Source organism: Engystomops pustulosus, chromosome 3, assembly GCF_040894005.1.
Source record: "Engystomops pustulosus chromosome 3, aEngPut4.maternal, whole genome shotgun sequence".
Lineage (NCBI taxonomy): Eukaryota > Metazoa > Chordata > Amphibia > Anura > Leptodactylidae > Engystomops > Engystomops pustulosus.
Window position 1 is genome coordinate 99,037,665 of NC_092413.1, and position 16,923 is coordinate 99,054,587.

Sequence of the window (16,923 nt, forward strand, 5' to 3'; positions counted from 1 at the left end):
CAAAATAAAGTTATACAACCCCTTTAATGCTTTTAAATGTGTTTGCTTCATGTAATAGAGATCAGATAATAATGCAAAGTCATGTGTTTTTTATTAATTTGCCAGCTGCTATCCAGCTAAATGCTTAATACAATTGAATAGCTGATTGCCGACTGCTACATAACTGAGATGACAGACAACAGCAAAACATACATATATAGATGAACTAAAACTTTAGGCTTCCTACTTACTTTTACACTCACTGGTTCCCGGAGAGCGTATCCCATAGTATCCGGTTGGACATGAGGGAAGACATACCCCAACTTGCTTCATGCCGTTCCTTACTAGAGCAAAAAACAGTCTTGGCTTACATGTCAAGCAGCCATTGTAATCAGAACATGTGGCACATCCACTTTGGCAATTCTGGCTGACACTGGGATGCACTAAAGAAAACAAAAGATATGAAAATAGTTAATCCTATTAATTATCATTTATATTTTTAGAACTTATTCTTCGTATTAACAAAAAAACATAATTCTACAATAATTTGACCACGATTCCTTTATGTAAAGTCATATCATGGTCTGTATGTTACATGTACAATTACATTGGTCTATGATATATTTTAGTGACTATGATCTAGTAGATGTGTTTTATTTTCCAAGTACAGTGGTTCATGTAGTGACTATGGCACTATTACCGTATATACTCGTGTATAAGCCGAGTTTTTCAGCACAAAAAATGTGCTGAAAAACCTAATCTCGGCTTATACACGAGTTAATAAAAAAAAAACATGAGTTAATAAAAAAAAAAAAAATTAATACTCACCATCCGGCTCCCGGTCCTCGGCGGCGGCTCCCGGTCCTCGGCGGCGGCTCCCGGTCCTCTGCGGCGGCTCCTGATCCTCTGCGGCGGCTTCTCTCTTCGATCTTGACGTGCCGGCAGTCGCGTCTATGCGACTTGCCGGCGGGCGCACAATATGATGTAGCGGTGTCGCCGCTGATGACGTCATCAGCGGCGACACCGCCGCATCGCACTGTGCGCCCGCTGGCAAGTCGCATGGACGCGACTGCCGGCACGTGAAGATCGAAGAGAGAAGCCGCCGCCGAGGACCGGGAGCCGCCGCCCAGGACCAGGAGCCGCCGCCGAGGACCGGGAGCCGCCACTTCAAATCAAAGGTGAGTATCGTCGGAGGGTGAGTATTAAGTTTATTTTTTTATTATACTGGGGGCAGGCTGTATACTTCGTGGGGGCAGGCTGTATACTTCGTGGGGGCAGGCTGTATACTTCGTGGGGGCAGGCTGTATACCCTGTGGGGGCAGGCTGTATACTTCATGGGGGCAGGCTGGCAGGCTGTATACTTCATGGGGGCAGGCTGTATACTTCATGGGGGCAGGCTGTATACTTCATGGGGGCAGGCTGTATACTTCATGGGAGCAGGCTGTATACTTCATGGGGGCAGGCTGTATACTTCATGGGGGCAGGCTGTATACTTCATGGGGGCAGGCTGTATACTTCATGGGGGCAGGCTGATTGTATACTACTTGGGACAGGCTGTATACTACAGGTGGCTAGCTGGCTGTATACTACACCCTCGGCTTATACTCGAGTCAATAGGTTTTCCCATTTTTTTGTGGTAAAATTAGGGGTCTCGGCTTATACTCGGGTCGGCTTATACTCGAGTATATACGGTAAATGAATTTGAAGTTTCATTGTTTGACAAAATTCAAGCCTATTCATAAGGACAACACATGACAGCAGTGCATGCTGTTCTTCATTTTATACTTGGACTAACCTGGGAGAAAATCAAGCCCTGTAATTCATTTTACTTTAACAAATAGAAGACTTTGTGAATTATAGTTAGTTAAGTGGGCCTGCTACAATAAGCATGTGTTATGTTCGATGCATAAAAGGAAGTAAAATCTACAGTTTATATAAGCTAATGATTCATAATGCAAATAAGATGCATACAGGCAGTCCCAGACTTAAGAAAACTCCACTTACTGGTGACTTCTGGTTACAGACTGTACATTAGCCCCAGGATGCAATGATATACTTTACTGTAAAAATTATCAAAGTCTATGCAATTAATTTTCCTGTGACAACACAAAATTGAGAAAATGCAACTGTCACGGGGGCAAAAAATTGTATGGAGTTACATTTACAAAGTATGCCTACTCCAACTTATATACAAATTCAACTTAAAGATGACCTTTCACCACCTCAAACTTATTAACATTAACATACCCGAATGTAGGGACTTTTAGATTTTAACACTTTATTTTATGGTTGAAGCATATCTATTTATATAAGCAGTCTCCATATTATGTAAAAGATAGATTCTGTTGGTTTGTTCTTAAAGAGGACCTTTCACCACCCCAAACTTATTAACTTTAACATACCCGAATTTAGGGACTTGCTCACTGATTCAAGGGCACTTTGAATTGTATTCCTAGCCCCCACCGTTGCCAAGATATGAGCCCGTTCTCTGACAATGTAGCGAATCGTCAGAGAACATTAGTGTATACACTCAGCGGCCACTTTATTAGGTACACCATGCTAGTAACGGGTTGGACACCCTTTTGCCTTCATAACTGCCTCAATTCTTTGTGGCATAGATTCAACAAGGTGCTGGAAGCATTCCTCCGAGATTTTGGTCCATATTGACATGATGGCATCACACAGTTGCCGCAGATTTGTCGGCTGCACATCCATGATGCGAATCTCCCGTTCCACCACATCCCAAAGATGCTCTATTGGATTGAGATCTGGTGACTGTGGAGGCCATTTGAGTACAGTGAACTCATTGTCATGTTCAAGAAACCAGTCTGAGATGATTCCAGCTTTATGACATGGCACATTATCCTGCTGAAAGTAGCCATTAGATGTTGGGTACATTGTGGTCATAAAAGGATGGACATGGTCAGCAACAATACTCAGGTAGACTGTGGTGTTGCAACGATGCTCAATTGGTACCAAGGGGCCCAAAGAGTGCCAAGAAAATATTCCCCACACCATGACACCACCATCACCAGCCTGAACCGTTGATACAAGGCAGGATGGATCCATGCTTTCATGTTGTTGACGCCAAATTCTGACCCTACCATCTGAATGTCGCAGCAGAAATCGAGACTCGAGAAATTGTAGCCTCAGTTTCCTGTTCTTAGCTGAAAGGAGTGGCACCCGGTGTGGTCTTCTGCTGCTGCAGCCCATCTGCCTCAAAGTTCTACGTACTGTGCGTTCAGTGATGCTCTTCTGCCTACCTTGGTTGTAACGGGTGGCGATTTGAGTCACGGTTGCATTTCTATCAGCTTGAACCAGTCTGCCCATTCTCATCTGACCTTTGGCATCAACAAGGCATTTCCGCCCACAGAACTGCCGCTCACTGGATGTTTTTTCTTTTTCGGACCATTCTCTGTAAACCCTAGAGATGGTTGTGCGTGAAAATCCCAGTAGATCAGCAGTTGCTGAAATACTCAGACCATCCCTTCTGGCACCAACAACCATGCCACGTTCAAAGGCACTCAAATCACCTTTCTTCCCCATATTGATGCTCGGTTTGAACTGCAGGAGATTGTCTTGACCATGTCTACATGCTTAAATGCACTGAGTTGCCGCGATGTGATTGGCTGATTAGAAATTAAGTGTTAACGAGCAGTTGGACAGGTGTACCTAATAAAGTGGCCGATGAGTGTACACACGCCCCCACCCCTGCTGCAGCACCTCCTCTCTGACGATCCGCTACATTGAATGGTCATAGAACGGTGCTTATATCTCAGTAACGGTGTGGGCTAGGAATACAATTCAAAGTGCTCTTGAATCCGTGAGCAAGTCCCTAAATTCGGGTATGTTAAAGTTAATAAGTTTGGGGTGGTGAAAGGTCCTCTTTAAGAACAAACCAACAGAATCTATCTTTTACATAATATGGAGACTGCTTATATAAATAGATATGCTTCAACCATAAAATAAAGTGTTAAAATCTAAAAATTACATATTCTTATCATCTATAGTAAATAAGCAATTCATAAAAAGTGACATCTGGTGGGTTTTCCGGTCAGTAAATAATACCCATTTAAGTTAAATGTTAAATTTTAATAGACGCTCTGATGTTAAAAAAGATTTAAGTTTTTCTTTGCCAGACACTCTTCCGTATATCATTGTACAGTAAATAACAAATATTATCTATCTATCAATCTATCTTTCAATCTATCTAAAGTTGGATTTTTGGAGTGTGCCTACACTTTTTTCAACTTTACTACTTAAGGACCATGCCAGGATCCATGGAGGCTCTGCACCCCCTCTATTGAGGTTTCTCTCCACTGTGCGGACTTGGTTTTATATCTATCCATCTATCTATCCATTTAATATATTATCTATCATCTAATTTATTATATATCTATTCTAAAATTCCAAATATATACAGGAATGTGATCTACCAAGGAATTTAAACCACTTACAACTTCACATTCAGCTGAGAAAGCTTGTGGTTGCAAGCAAATTGCAGAGGGGTATTTCCAAAAACTTTGTCTATGCCTCATTAGAGTGAAAATGAAAACTGTGATAAAATTGTCATTGTGCATGATTTACACTCTCAACATATTCCACACAGAAGTGATTGATGACACTGGAAAGATAACAGTTTGTAAAAGGATTGCTTGAGAATTAAACACAATCACATACTGAAATTGATGGAAAAAAGGCGACAGCTTGTAAAACTTAATGGGACAGTAGTAGATAAGTAATAGATAAACAGTAATATATATTTGTATAGAGCTTTGTCAAGATACGTAATACAAAATATATATGTACCTTTTATGGGAATCAGATAGGAGATTCATTGGGCCCAAACCACATGCAAAATTGCACTATTGTCACAAATGTATATTTTACTTTGAAGCATTTGCAGAGTTTCAAAGAGAAGATATGTCATTAATAGATATATATCTTTATATAGATATGTATTATGGTGTCATCTTCTACCTGCCTGGGTTGGCTTGGTATCCCTACTTGTGTATAAGAAGAAAATAGTAAAACTGTAAAAATAATTCAGGCATGAATGCCTTGCTCCATTATTAACTGGTGTTTGTACACTGTGGTCACTAGAAATTCAATCTTCAACTTTCAGTGAAGACATTGGGGCACATTTACTTACCTGTCCAAGTCCCAAATGTGCGACGATCATGGATTGTGCTGTGATTCACTACGAGCGTGTACTACCTTCTTCTTCCCGGTGTATGTAAGTGCTTGGCTTGCGTCACAATTTAAATGTTAAATCCTGCGCTTAGTCCGAATCAGTCGGATCGTCCGACGGCCCGCCCCCCAATTTGTGTCGCATGAATCCGATCATGTGCGGCAAAAACCCTTGCTAAATGCAGTGCAAAACGTAAATCATTGAAATATATAAGTGCGGTCCGCGGACCCTTAGTAAATAAGCCCCATTGTTTTTTCGGAATGTCTCAGATCTAGTCTGTATATAGGGTTCTTCTAGAACTGCAGGTCACTTATATGGCTACACTTTAAATATGCATCCTGCTCTAACAGTCGATTGCCCATAACAAAAAAGTTCTTAAATTTTAATCAACTAGCAATGTTTACAGAATAAAGATAATTTTTAACTCCCATACTTTACAATTTTACTCCGTTTTATTGCTGTTATAGCTTCTATGGTCATTGCAAAATGTGGACAGGGACTCTTTAAGCAAACACTGATTCCTCCATGCTATGAGATGCTGTGTGCTGACAATGGGGGTCATTTACTAAAGGCCCGATTCGCGTTTTCCCGACGTGTTACGCGAATATTTCCGATTTGCGCCGATTGTACCTGAATTGCCCCGGGATTGTGGCGCACGCGATCGGATTGTGGCGCATCGGCGCCAGCATGCGCGCGACGGAAATCGGGGGGCGTGGCCGAACGAAAACCCGACGTATTCGGAAAAACCGCCGCCTTTAAAACCCGAAAAAGTGTCGCTTGGGGAGCGCTTACCTTCACTTGGTCCGAGGTGGTGAATTCCGGCGCGAGGAGATGACTTTCAGCGCAGCAGCGCCACCTGGTGGACGGCGGAAGAACTACATTCATAAATCCCGGCCGGACCCGAATGCAGAGCAGAGAACGCGCCGCTGGATCGCGACTGGACCGGGTAAGTAAATGTGCCCCAATGTGTTTAGATTATCAGGTTACAGGTTATATCTACACTTTTATATACGCTCACCGGCCACTTTATTAGGTACACCCGTCCAACTACTCGTTAACACTTAATTTCTAATCAGCCAATCACATGGCGGCAACTCAGTGCATTTAGGCATGTAGACATGGTCAAGACAATCTCCAGCAGTTCAAACCGAGCATCAGTATGGGGAAGAAAGGTGATTTGAGTGCCTTTGGTTGTTGGTGCCAGAAGGGCTGGTCTGAGTATTTCAGAAACTGCTGATCTACTGGGATTTTCACGCACAACCATCTCTAGGGTTTACAGAGAATGGACCGAAAAAGAAAAAACATCCAGTGAGCGGCAGTTCTGTGGGCGGAAATGCCTTGTTGATGCCAGAGGTCAGAGGAGAATGGGCAGACTGATAGAAAGGCAACAGTGACTCAAAAAGCCACCCGTTACAACCAAGGTAGGCAGAGGAGCATCGAACTTTGAGGCAGATGGGCTACAGCAGCAGAAGACCACGCCGGGTGCCACTCCTTTCAGCTAAGAACAGGAAACTGAGGCTACAATTTGCACAAGCTCAGCGAAATTGGACAGTAGAAGATTGGAAAAATGTTGCCTGGTCTGATGAGTCTCGATTTCTGCTGTGACATTCGGATGGTAGGGTCAGAATTTGGCGTCAACAACATGAAAGCATGGATCCATCCTGCCTTGTATCAACGGTTCAGGCTGGTGGTGGTGGTGTCATGGCGTGGGGAATATTTTCTTGGTACCAATTGAGCATCGTTGCAATGCCACAGCCTACCTGAGTATTGTTGCTGACCATGTCCATCCCTTTATGACCACAATGTACCCAACATCTGATGGCTACTTTCAGCAGGATAATGCGCCATGACTTAAAGCTGGAATCATCTCAGACTGGTTTCTTGAACATGACAATGAGTTCTCTGTACTCAAATGGCCTCCACAGTCACCAGATCTCAATCCAATAGAGCATCTTTGGGATGTGGTGGAACGGGAGATTCACATCATGGATGTGCAGCCGACAAATCTGCGGCAACTGTGTGATGCCATCATGTCAATATGGACCAAAATCTCTGAGGAATGCTTCCAGCACCTTGTTGAATCTATGCCACGAAGAATTGAGGCAGTTCTGGAGGCAAAAGGGGGTCCAACCCTAGCATGGTGTACCTGATAAAGTGGCCGGTGAGTGTATATTCTGCACTTTCTACTAGCATCTGACATTGAAAAAGAGACATGAGAGCTCAGAGTCATGAGATGGATATAAAACACAATGACACACTAACATCTGCTTCCTCACCTAATCAAGAAAACACACAGTCATCTCTACTATAAAGACCTTATCTGTTTGTATCTAGTTAAGTCTCTTCATGATACTGCTTGCTTGCAGAAATGCCTGTGTCTGTACAGTCTCTGAGCTTGTCTTGTAATTCAGAGGGAGGTCAGGAGGTAGAGAGCATGGCATTGTGCAGACAAGACAAGCTATTCATGAGAAGAATCTGACCATAGTCAGAGAATTTACAGGTGGAATCCATGGACAACCAGAATTGTAAACACTAGGACTGATAGAGACAGGTTGTAATCATATCTGTGAAATGCTGTATATTTGTAATAACAGTGAATTAACTGGTTCACGGCCACCCGCCGTGTATTCACGGGCTGAGCCCTCTCCATAGCCGGTAAGGCTTTGCTGCATATTGCAGCAAAGACTTACTTGTAACACCCGCGATCGGTGCTAGCACCAATCACGGGTGTTATCACAGCGATGGCTGCCGGCAAAGCTGCTGGCAGCCTCAAAAAGATAGCAGCGCATAGGCGCCGCCATCTTGCCTGGGATCGTCGCTCCCCGTGACGTCTTCCAAAGACCCGAGGCTATTTCGTTTTAACCCCTTCATTACAATGTGCTGTAGTATGGCAGTATATGATAGGATCGATCAGACAACCTAGGGTTAAAGTACCCTAGGGAGTCTGAAAAATAGTAAAAATAAAAATAAAAAAAAGTTAAAAAAAAAATTATAATAAAAAAACCTAAAAATTCAAATCACCCCCCTTTCCCTAGAACTGACATAAATAAAATATAACAAATATTTAAAAAGGACAAACACATTAGGTTTTGCCACGTCTCAAAATGCGCAATGTATAAAAATATAAAAAATGGTTACTGGCGGTGGTTAACCACATAACGGAAAATAGCATTTAATTGTCAAATGCTACTTTTATACCATTTTACATCACATTCAAAATGTAATAAAAGGTCAGCTCATTTCACAAAAAAATGACACCTTAGACAGCTCTATACACTTAAGTATGAAAACGTTATTATTATCAAAAGATGGAGAAACTATTTTTTATGTACACATTTGTTTAATTTTTGGAAGTGTATTGAATCACAATAAAACCTATATAAATTTGATATCACAGTGATTGTACCGAACCAAAGAATAAAGTAGAGGTGTTATTTTCACCACATTTAGAATTTTTTTACAGCTTCCCAGTACATGGCATGGAATAATAGAATAATAAATAACGTCACTGAGAAGTAATATTTGTTACACAGAAAATAAGCCCTCCCACAACTCTGTACGTGGAAAAATGAAAAAGTTATGGATTTGTGTAGGTATAGAGGGAAAAAAACGTGCATCCTTATGGGATTAACTTTCCTGTTAAGAATGAGCCTTATGGCTAGATTCACACCTGCGTTGCGTAGGTTCTGTTAAACATTCAAGTATGGTAGAACATTTATGCCCATCAGCTTTTTTCTGGCTATGAATAACAAATGTTTAACATACGCTTACATAAGGAGCATTATAGTAAATGGGATATGATGGTCTACTAATAACCTTCAATTTCTCTAGTAAAGTATGTTACAGGCGGTCCCCTACTTAAGGACACGCGATTTACAGACAACCCATAGTTACAGACAGACCCCTCTGACCGATGGTGAAGCTTTCTGAATGCTTTACTATAGTCCCAGATTACAATAATTGGCTGTAAGGTGTCTATAATGAAGCTTTATAGATAATCCTTGGTCCCATTACAGCAAAAAATGTTTAAACTCCAATTGTCACTTGGGCAAACATTTTTTTTGTCTGGATCTACAATTATAAAATATACAGTTTCGACTTATATACAAATTCAACTTATGAACAAACCTCCGGACCCTATCTTATATGTAACCCAGGGACTGCCTGTATTTGTATATGTCCCTTGTGATTTGTAAAGCGCTACAAAATATGATGGCGCTATGTAAATAAAGATTATTCTGCCTCTTCTCCTTGTATAATGTACGTACTGAAATGAAGAAAGAATGTCAAACAGAACTATACATGTCTTATAGAATTGGATGGCAGACATCCTCGTGACACCCATGTTTATCGTATAGCAACTCACCATGTTATTTTCATATTGCCTATTCATTTTAGACCTGCTGAATGTTAGTATATGTCTATGTCAATGTCTATTTATGAATAGTATATTCCTGACATTGTCATCTAGAGGCCTGGATGACAGTGGGAATATCTTCTATAGAGGCAACAAATGAAGATGTTTCCCTGTTTGATGGTGAGAACCTATTCAGAACTCACCCCTCCTAATTAGCATTAAATTGTGGTCTTGTCCCAAGAATCATAAAAAGTGTAAAGACAATAAAAAAAACAATAAAACATTCCTGTTAAGACTTACAAAACATGGCACTATCTTTACCATGGCTCTGCCACAAACATTGGCCCAGATTTATTAACCCCTTAGCGCTCTGCGCCGTAGCTGTACTGCGCTGAGTCCCGCGAATAGCGCTCAGCGCAGTACAGCTACTGCGCAGAGACGATGCCGGTTCAGCGCTGTATAGCAGCCGAACCGGCATCGTTAGCCGCGGGATTTCAACGGTAATCTACCGTTGACATCCCCGGCTAACACCCGCGGTCGGAGTGGGCTCCGATCGCGGGTGTTTAACCCGTTAAATGCCGCGGTCAACGCGACCGCGGCATTTAACATGCCTTCTGGGGGTCTTTACATCACAATCGGCCCCCCCGCACCGTTTTCGGGGGGGCCGATTGCTGTTTTGGCACCTCTGGGGTCCGATCGGGACCCCAGAGAAGCCTGGAGGGTTTACCTTTAAGATGGCGTCTGTGACGTCATCTTAAAGGCAAAGTGTCAGCCTATGCATCTGCATAGGCTGGCACTGATAATACCCTGCAATACATTAGTATTGCAGAGTATTATCAAGAACAAGCAATCAGATGATTGCTTGTTCATATCCCATGGTGGATCATGTAAAAAAATGTAAAAAAAATGTTTTTCAATAAAAAATTACTTTATAAATCACTAAAAATGCCCATAAGCCCCAAAACATATAAAGAGACATATAACACTCAAAAAAGTCTAAATCATAACACAAACCCCACATATATAGTATCACCGCGTCCGTAACAATCCATAGAATAAAACTAAATAACTATTGAACCCATATGATGAACGCCGTAAAAAAAAAACGTTAAAACCCGCCAAAAATTATGATTTTTACCTATTATATCCCACTAAAAATGCAATAAAAAGTGATCAATAAAACATATGTACTCCAGAATGATATTGTTGCAAAGAACAACATGTCCCGCAAAAAACAAGCCATCAACCAGCTCTGTAGCCAAAAACGTAACAATGTTATGCCACTTGGAAGACGGCGATGCAAAAATGATAGATTTTTCCCCACATTAGGGTTTTATTTGGCAAATTTAGTAAAACATAAGAAAAAATATTCATGTCTGGTATCCCTGTAATCGTATCGACCCATAGAATAAAGATAACAGGATTATTAGGCTATACGGTGAACACAAAAAAAAAAAAAAGTAAAAAATCCAGTACAGAATTGATGCTTTTCTACTCATGACCTCAAAAAAAGTTCCAAAATTTTCAACAATAGGTGATACCAACCCCAAAATGGTAACACTGGAAAAAGCATCTCGTCCCGCAAAAAAAATGCCGTCACATGGCCCAAATAACGGAAAAGCGAAAATGTTATAGCCTTCAAAAGGGGGCAACGAGGAAACTAAAATCCTGGCAGCTGCAGGGTGCTCCTTCCCTTCTGCGCCTCGCTGTGCCCCCATAACACAAGTAATGTCCACATGTGGGGGGTCTCTGCACTCAGGAGAAATTGTAGAACAAATTTTATGGTGAGTTTTCTCTTTTTATCTTTTGGAAATGTGTAAATTTTAGGGCTAGATGAACGTATAACCGACAAAATTTGACCATTCTAAATTTCACCGCCATTTTGATTCAATTACTATGAAGATCTCAAGGGGTTAACAATCTTTGTAAATGCTGTTTCTGATAGTTTGAGGGGTGCAGATTTGAAAATGGGTTGGTTATATAGGTGGTTTTGTTGCTAAATATGTAAAATTTGATTTCAAACAGTATTTATCCCCAAAATAGTCAATTCCGAAAATACGGAAAATCGCTATTCGATTTGTAGGCCGCGTGACGTCAAAATAAATTATCCAAACATTTCAAAAATTATGAAAATGTTAAGCAGACAAATGGGAAATGTTATTCAGCAACTTATTTAGGTGGTAAATCTATCTGTCTGAAAACGCGGTGATTTTGAATTTCGAAAATGGCAAATTTTTCTAAAAATTCATCACTTTTTTCTTTTTTTTGTAAATAAACACAAAACGTATCAGCCAAAATTTACCACTAAAATGAAGTACAACATGTGGGGAAAAAACAATATCAGAATCGCTTTGATAAGTAACAGTGTTCAAAAGTTATAACCATATAAAGAGACGCAGGTCAAATTTCAAAAAAAAGTTGCGAGCCTTAACCTGCAAACAGGCTGCGTCCTTAAGGGGTTAAAGCCCCTGCACAAGTTTTCCGTCGGATTTTGCACATTCTTTTCAATGCAATCTGCTTGCATGTGTTTTTAAGAAGTGTCAGTGACACATTTGTGGCGCAGCTGCACTCTAATTGATTCAACAAAAAAAATTCTGCACTGGTGAGCAGTTGGACCATTCAACACATTTATCATGCAGTGTCCAACAGAATTGTGTTGCACACCCTAAGGTGCACCAAAAAAAGTTGATAAATGTGAACCATATTGTTCAAAGTCGCTCAGCAGCCGTATATAAAGTGTACTATGCAGACCAATAGGTAAGGGAAATGACACCCAACATGTATTACACTTTCTCTGGAGGGATTTGAATATGGAGGTTTAATGAGATAAATTTCTATGAATCTTTATGTTTTAAGATGCTGAAACCTAATGGCAGGTAGAATGATTCTTTACATACATACAGGGGGTCATTTACTAAGGGCCCGATTCGCGTTTTCCCGACGTGTTACCCGAATATTTCCGATTTGCGCCGCTTGTACATGAATTGCCCCGGGTTTTTGGCGCACGCGATCGGATTGTGGCGCATCGGGGCCGGCATGCGCGCGACAGAAATCGGGGGGGCGTGGCCGAACGAAAACCCGACGTATTCGGAAAAACCGCCGCATTTAAAAACCGAAAATGTGTCGCTTGGGGAGCGCTCACCTTCACCTTCTATGGGATGGTGCATTCCGGGGCGTTAAGATTATTTTCGGCACTGCAGCGCCACCTGGTGGACGGCGGAGGAACTACCATCTTAAATCCCAGCCGGACCCGAATCCTGTGCAGAGAACGCGCCGCTGGATCGCGAATGGGCCGGGTAAGTAAATGTGCCCCACAGTGTCTATTAGATTAGCAAAGATGCAGCATTGTTGTTTTATTACTTATATTTGTTGTTTTAAAGGTCAAGGACAGGAAATTCTGATGGTTGGGTCACTTTTAAATTTCATCTGTTTCCGGCTCCTTTAGATCATGCAGCATTCATTCTTGATGCATCTTACACAATCATTAGACATTATCAGGAAAATACAAACATGCATATGTCAGACAGCTGTGACCACTTTCACACATCTGTAAAATATTGGCAATGTAAAATGGAATGTCATGAGTTTGATGATGATGATAGTGACCAATGAGATGGAAATCCGTTTGTAAAATACATATTTCACTACTGACTTTAATTTTCTTTGCATGTTTTCTTATAGGCCTTGTGCTTCCCGGCCCCATATATCATCTATGATGTTTAGCACTTATAGTGAGCTAAGGTGCAAGGTATGTACTGTCAAGAACACCGGCACTAAACACACATGTCATTTCCGACCAAAATCTTTATAAGATTTCTATGGCGGTATGCTCTTTGGCAATATAAGTTCATGTACAAACAGAACACATTTCAGGTAAGAAAAGAATGAAGCACACAAGAAGCAATGATCTTTATGCCCCGATCAATTCACTCTGTCTATACACAGAGAGAAGCAACTTTTGCAATATTAGAACAATTCAACAGACCACCTTGCTGGGACAAGTCCATTCTTACTGCCAGTATAATTGCATCCTATGTTACACTCAACCAGTGCCAGCCTTCAATTTCTTGTTTAATTTATACATATATATATATATATATATATATATATATATATATATATATATATATATACCAAGGACAACCGGCTTCTAGGGTCAACAGAATGTAATGTAATTAGAAGAAGGGATTCTTACAGGTAAATGTGCTCAAATAGTTTGGAAGTCCATTAATCTTTACTTAAATGTTTTATTAATTAAAAGTTTAATATCACAATGGGGGTCATTTACTAAGGGCCCAAATCGCGTTTTTCCGTCGGGTTTCCCGAATATTACCATTTTGCACCGAATTGCCCTGGGTTTTTGGCTCATGCGATCGGATTGTGGCGCATCGGCGCCGGTATGCACGCAACGGAAAACCCTGACGGATTCGAAAAACCGCCGTGTTTTTAAAAAAAAATGTGTCGCTTGACACGCACTTACCTGCACCCAGGAATAGCTTGGTGAACTCCAGTGAACTCCAACGGACTTCAGCGCAGCAGCGACACCTGGTGGACATCGGGCGCACTACCTTAGTGAATTGCCGGAAGACCCGAATAAGCGTAGGAGAACCCGCCGCTGGATCGCAAATGGACCGGGTTAGTAAATCTGACCCAATGGGGCAGATTTATCAAGCTGTCTGAAAGTCAGAATATTTCTAGTTGCCCATGGAAGCCAGTCACAACTCAGCTTTCATTTTACCAGTGCTCATGAATATTTTAAAGGAGAGCTGTGGTTGGTAGCCATGGGCAACTAGGAATATACTGACTTTCAGACAGCCTGATAAATCTGCCCCAATGTCTTTAATTGTACTGGATATACACAGAAAGACTACCCAATTTATTGTGTAGACTTGGAGATTTAAAGGCAGCTCCTCATCTGCCCGTTGCTATATAAATTAAACATATGGCTTTGTAGGTGAAGTGTGTTTGTTGTAAAAATACTTTATTTGAGAAAACCTCTATTCGTGCATCTGCATACCATCAATGTACTGCTTTCTGGCAAAGTCCACATGTACACACTACACGACAAAAGGGTCCTCAGCTGTGTCCAAGGATAAAACAAGTCAGCAGATGCAACTGTTGTATTAAGTTGGTGCTCTTTCTCTCAGGGTAAAACAATGATATTTATTGACTATTAGCCATACGTAAATATAAGTAGCTCACTAGTGCTATGTATGTGGATTTCTATGTCATAGCTAAGAACTTTACAGATACAGTTTGCAAATTAAGGTCTAGAATAACTCTATTTTTCCCATTAACATAGGATGTTGTGATGTATGATACTTATATTCCCTGAAAATCAATATTTGCTAAAACTTTTTTAAAGTGTAGAACTAATCTAATCCAGCCATTTCACAAATGCAGTATTAAAGTGTAGTTATCCTTTATTGAATCACCATGGATTATATGTAGGAGCTTAAAATTCAAATACCTTATGAATTTCAGGTCTCTCCCGACCCTTAATCATAGAATCTGAACATAGATATACATAAAAATGCATATATCTAGTGGAAGGGGAGAGAGAAAGAGACACTCCCCTTCTGGAAAAAACACATCCTGTATTTCATATACACAAATCCAAAATAAAATATATAGAGCAGACATTACAATGGTGCACATCCTCCATTCTTTAGTGTCAGGTTGGATGATGCTGACACTGCTGGCCCCACAGCAGCCGCTATGGTTGCTGCCACTGTAGTTGTAGTTGTAGTTTTGGCTCACATCAGACAGAATTGTCTGCATAAGCACAATGCCCCTTTTGGTGCACTTTTTTTAGTCTTTTTGGACACAATGCAGCAAAACACAAAACTTGCACTGACACTTTGTAAATACACGTGCAAGCAGTTTGCACGTTTTTTCTAGTCCAAGAAAGAAAACTGACGCACTTTAATAAATGTGGGCCATTATACTAAGACATTATATTGTGTTTAAAGAATTATCTAAAAACTATCTCAACGCATGATAGGCAGGTACAATAGACTACTTAAGAGAGAGTGTATTTGGATAAAGCTTCTCAATGGTGTTGTAAAAAGCATAAGGTCTCTGACATAAGTAGACCAAAGGTTTAAGAAATATGCCTTTTTTGGAAACCCCATAAATGTACAATATTCCGCTTCTGCCAGATGTGCGATGGCAAACATCTGGATGTGACTGACAAATGTTAGTAACGTTTCTTAGGTTCTTCATATGGAAAATATTATTTAACTTCTCAGGTCAGATTTGAGTTCCTTTGAAAAAGGCCAACTCCCATAGTAATTTAGAATGGGCATCCTCAGTTTTTGATCTCAATGAATGTACTAGTCTTATTACTGCTTATCTTCCCAGAATAACACACATACATATACTGTCAGACAAAAAGAGATACATCAAGAAAAACTTAGTATCATTCAAGTGCCTTCCTAAACTACCCTCAGTGAAGTGAATGACTAGCTCATAGAAATTAGATCAATATTCATTATTATTTATAATGTTAAGAGTCATACAAGTTATTATAAGTATTAGTAATTGTTGCCATCCAACTGTTTGTTATTATGGTCCTCCCACATAAGACCAAAGTTGGCAGAAGATATAATAAATAGTAAACATTAATAATCCAATGATTATTAATAACTGCCCTTTTATGTAGGAACTGCAGTGTGACCCCTGGCCCCAATAGCAATCAGCAAATATTTGTGGAAAGTCACAGTTGATGCTCCAGCATCCCGGTGCGTGCTTCCCCGCCTCCTAGGGCGCACATGCGTTGGCGCCCGAAGATTTAAGGGCCAGGGCACTGCTGATTGGTGCAGGCCGTCCCCTGGAAATTGCATAAAAGCCGGCCTCTTCCAGCAATCCCCGCCGGATCTTCATGCATATGCCGTTGAGAAAGTTTGTGTCCCTGCCTTGTGCCTGTGTTTGGATTTCCCGTTGTGACCCGGTTCTGTACTTGACTTTGATCCTGTTCCGTCTGCCTTGACCTCTTGCTCTGTTCCTGACGTTGATCCTGTGCTGCCTGTCTCGACCTCCTGCCTGTCCCCAACCACAATTCTGCCTGTCGTCTTTGTACCTTGGCTGCCACCGCGGACAAAGTTGCACCTGTGGAACGACCTGGTGGTACCACGCCGCAGCAAGTCCAACCTGCTTTGCAGCAGGCTTTGGTAATTTCATACCAGAAATTATCTGGTCTGCTATAATTTGAAGGTGATTTGAACTTAGCCTTGAAAACTATATTTATTGTATAATAAAATATTATTAAAACTTTACACAGTAGACATTGACACGGATGTGTGGATCAATTCAAATCAGTTGAATTGTGAGCTTGTCTGATCATCCTCTACAAGGTACTAAAGGAATTCTCCAGTCATAATATCTTATTTTTTGA

At 40.9% G+C, this 16,923-nt stretch overlaps 1 protein-coding gene across 1 annotated transcript in view; it reads right to left on the bottom strand.

Moving 5' to 3' along the window:
- Window positions 1–16,923, bottom strand: part of RSPO3 (R-spondin 3) — a 53,953-nt gene that overhangs the window by 23,461 nt on the left and 13,569 nt on the right. The window contains exon 2 of the mRNA XM_072141599.1: window positions 231–422. Within this exon, the coding sequence (XP_071997700.1) occupies window positions 231–422 (192 nt within the window). The remainder of the gene's footprint in view (window positions 1–230; window positions 423–16,923) is intronic.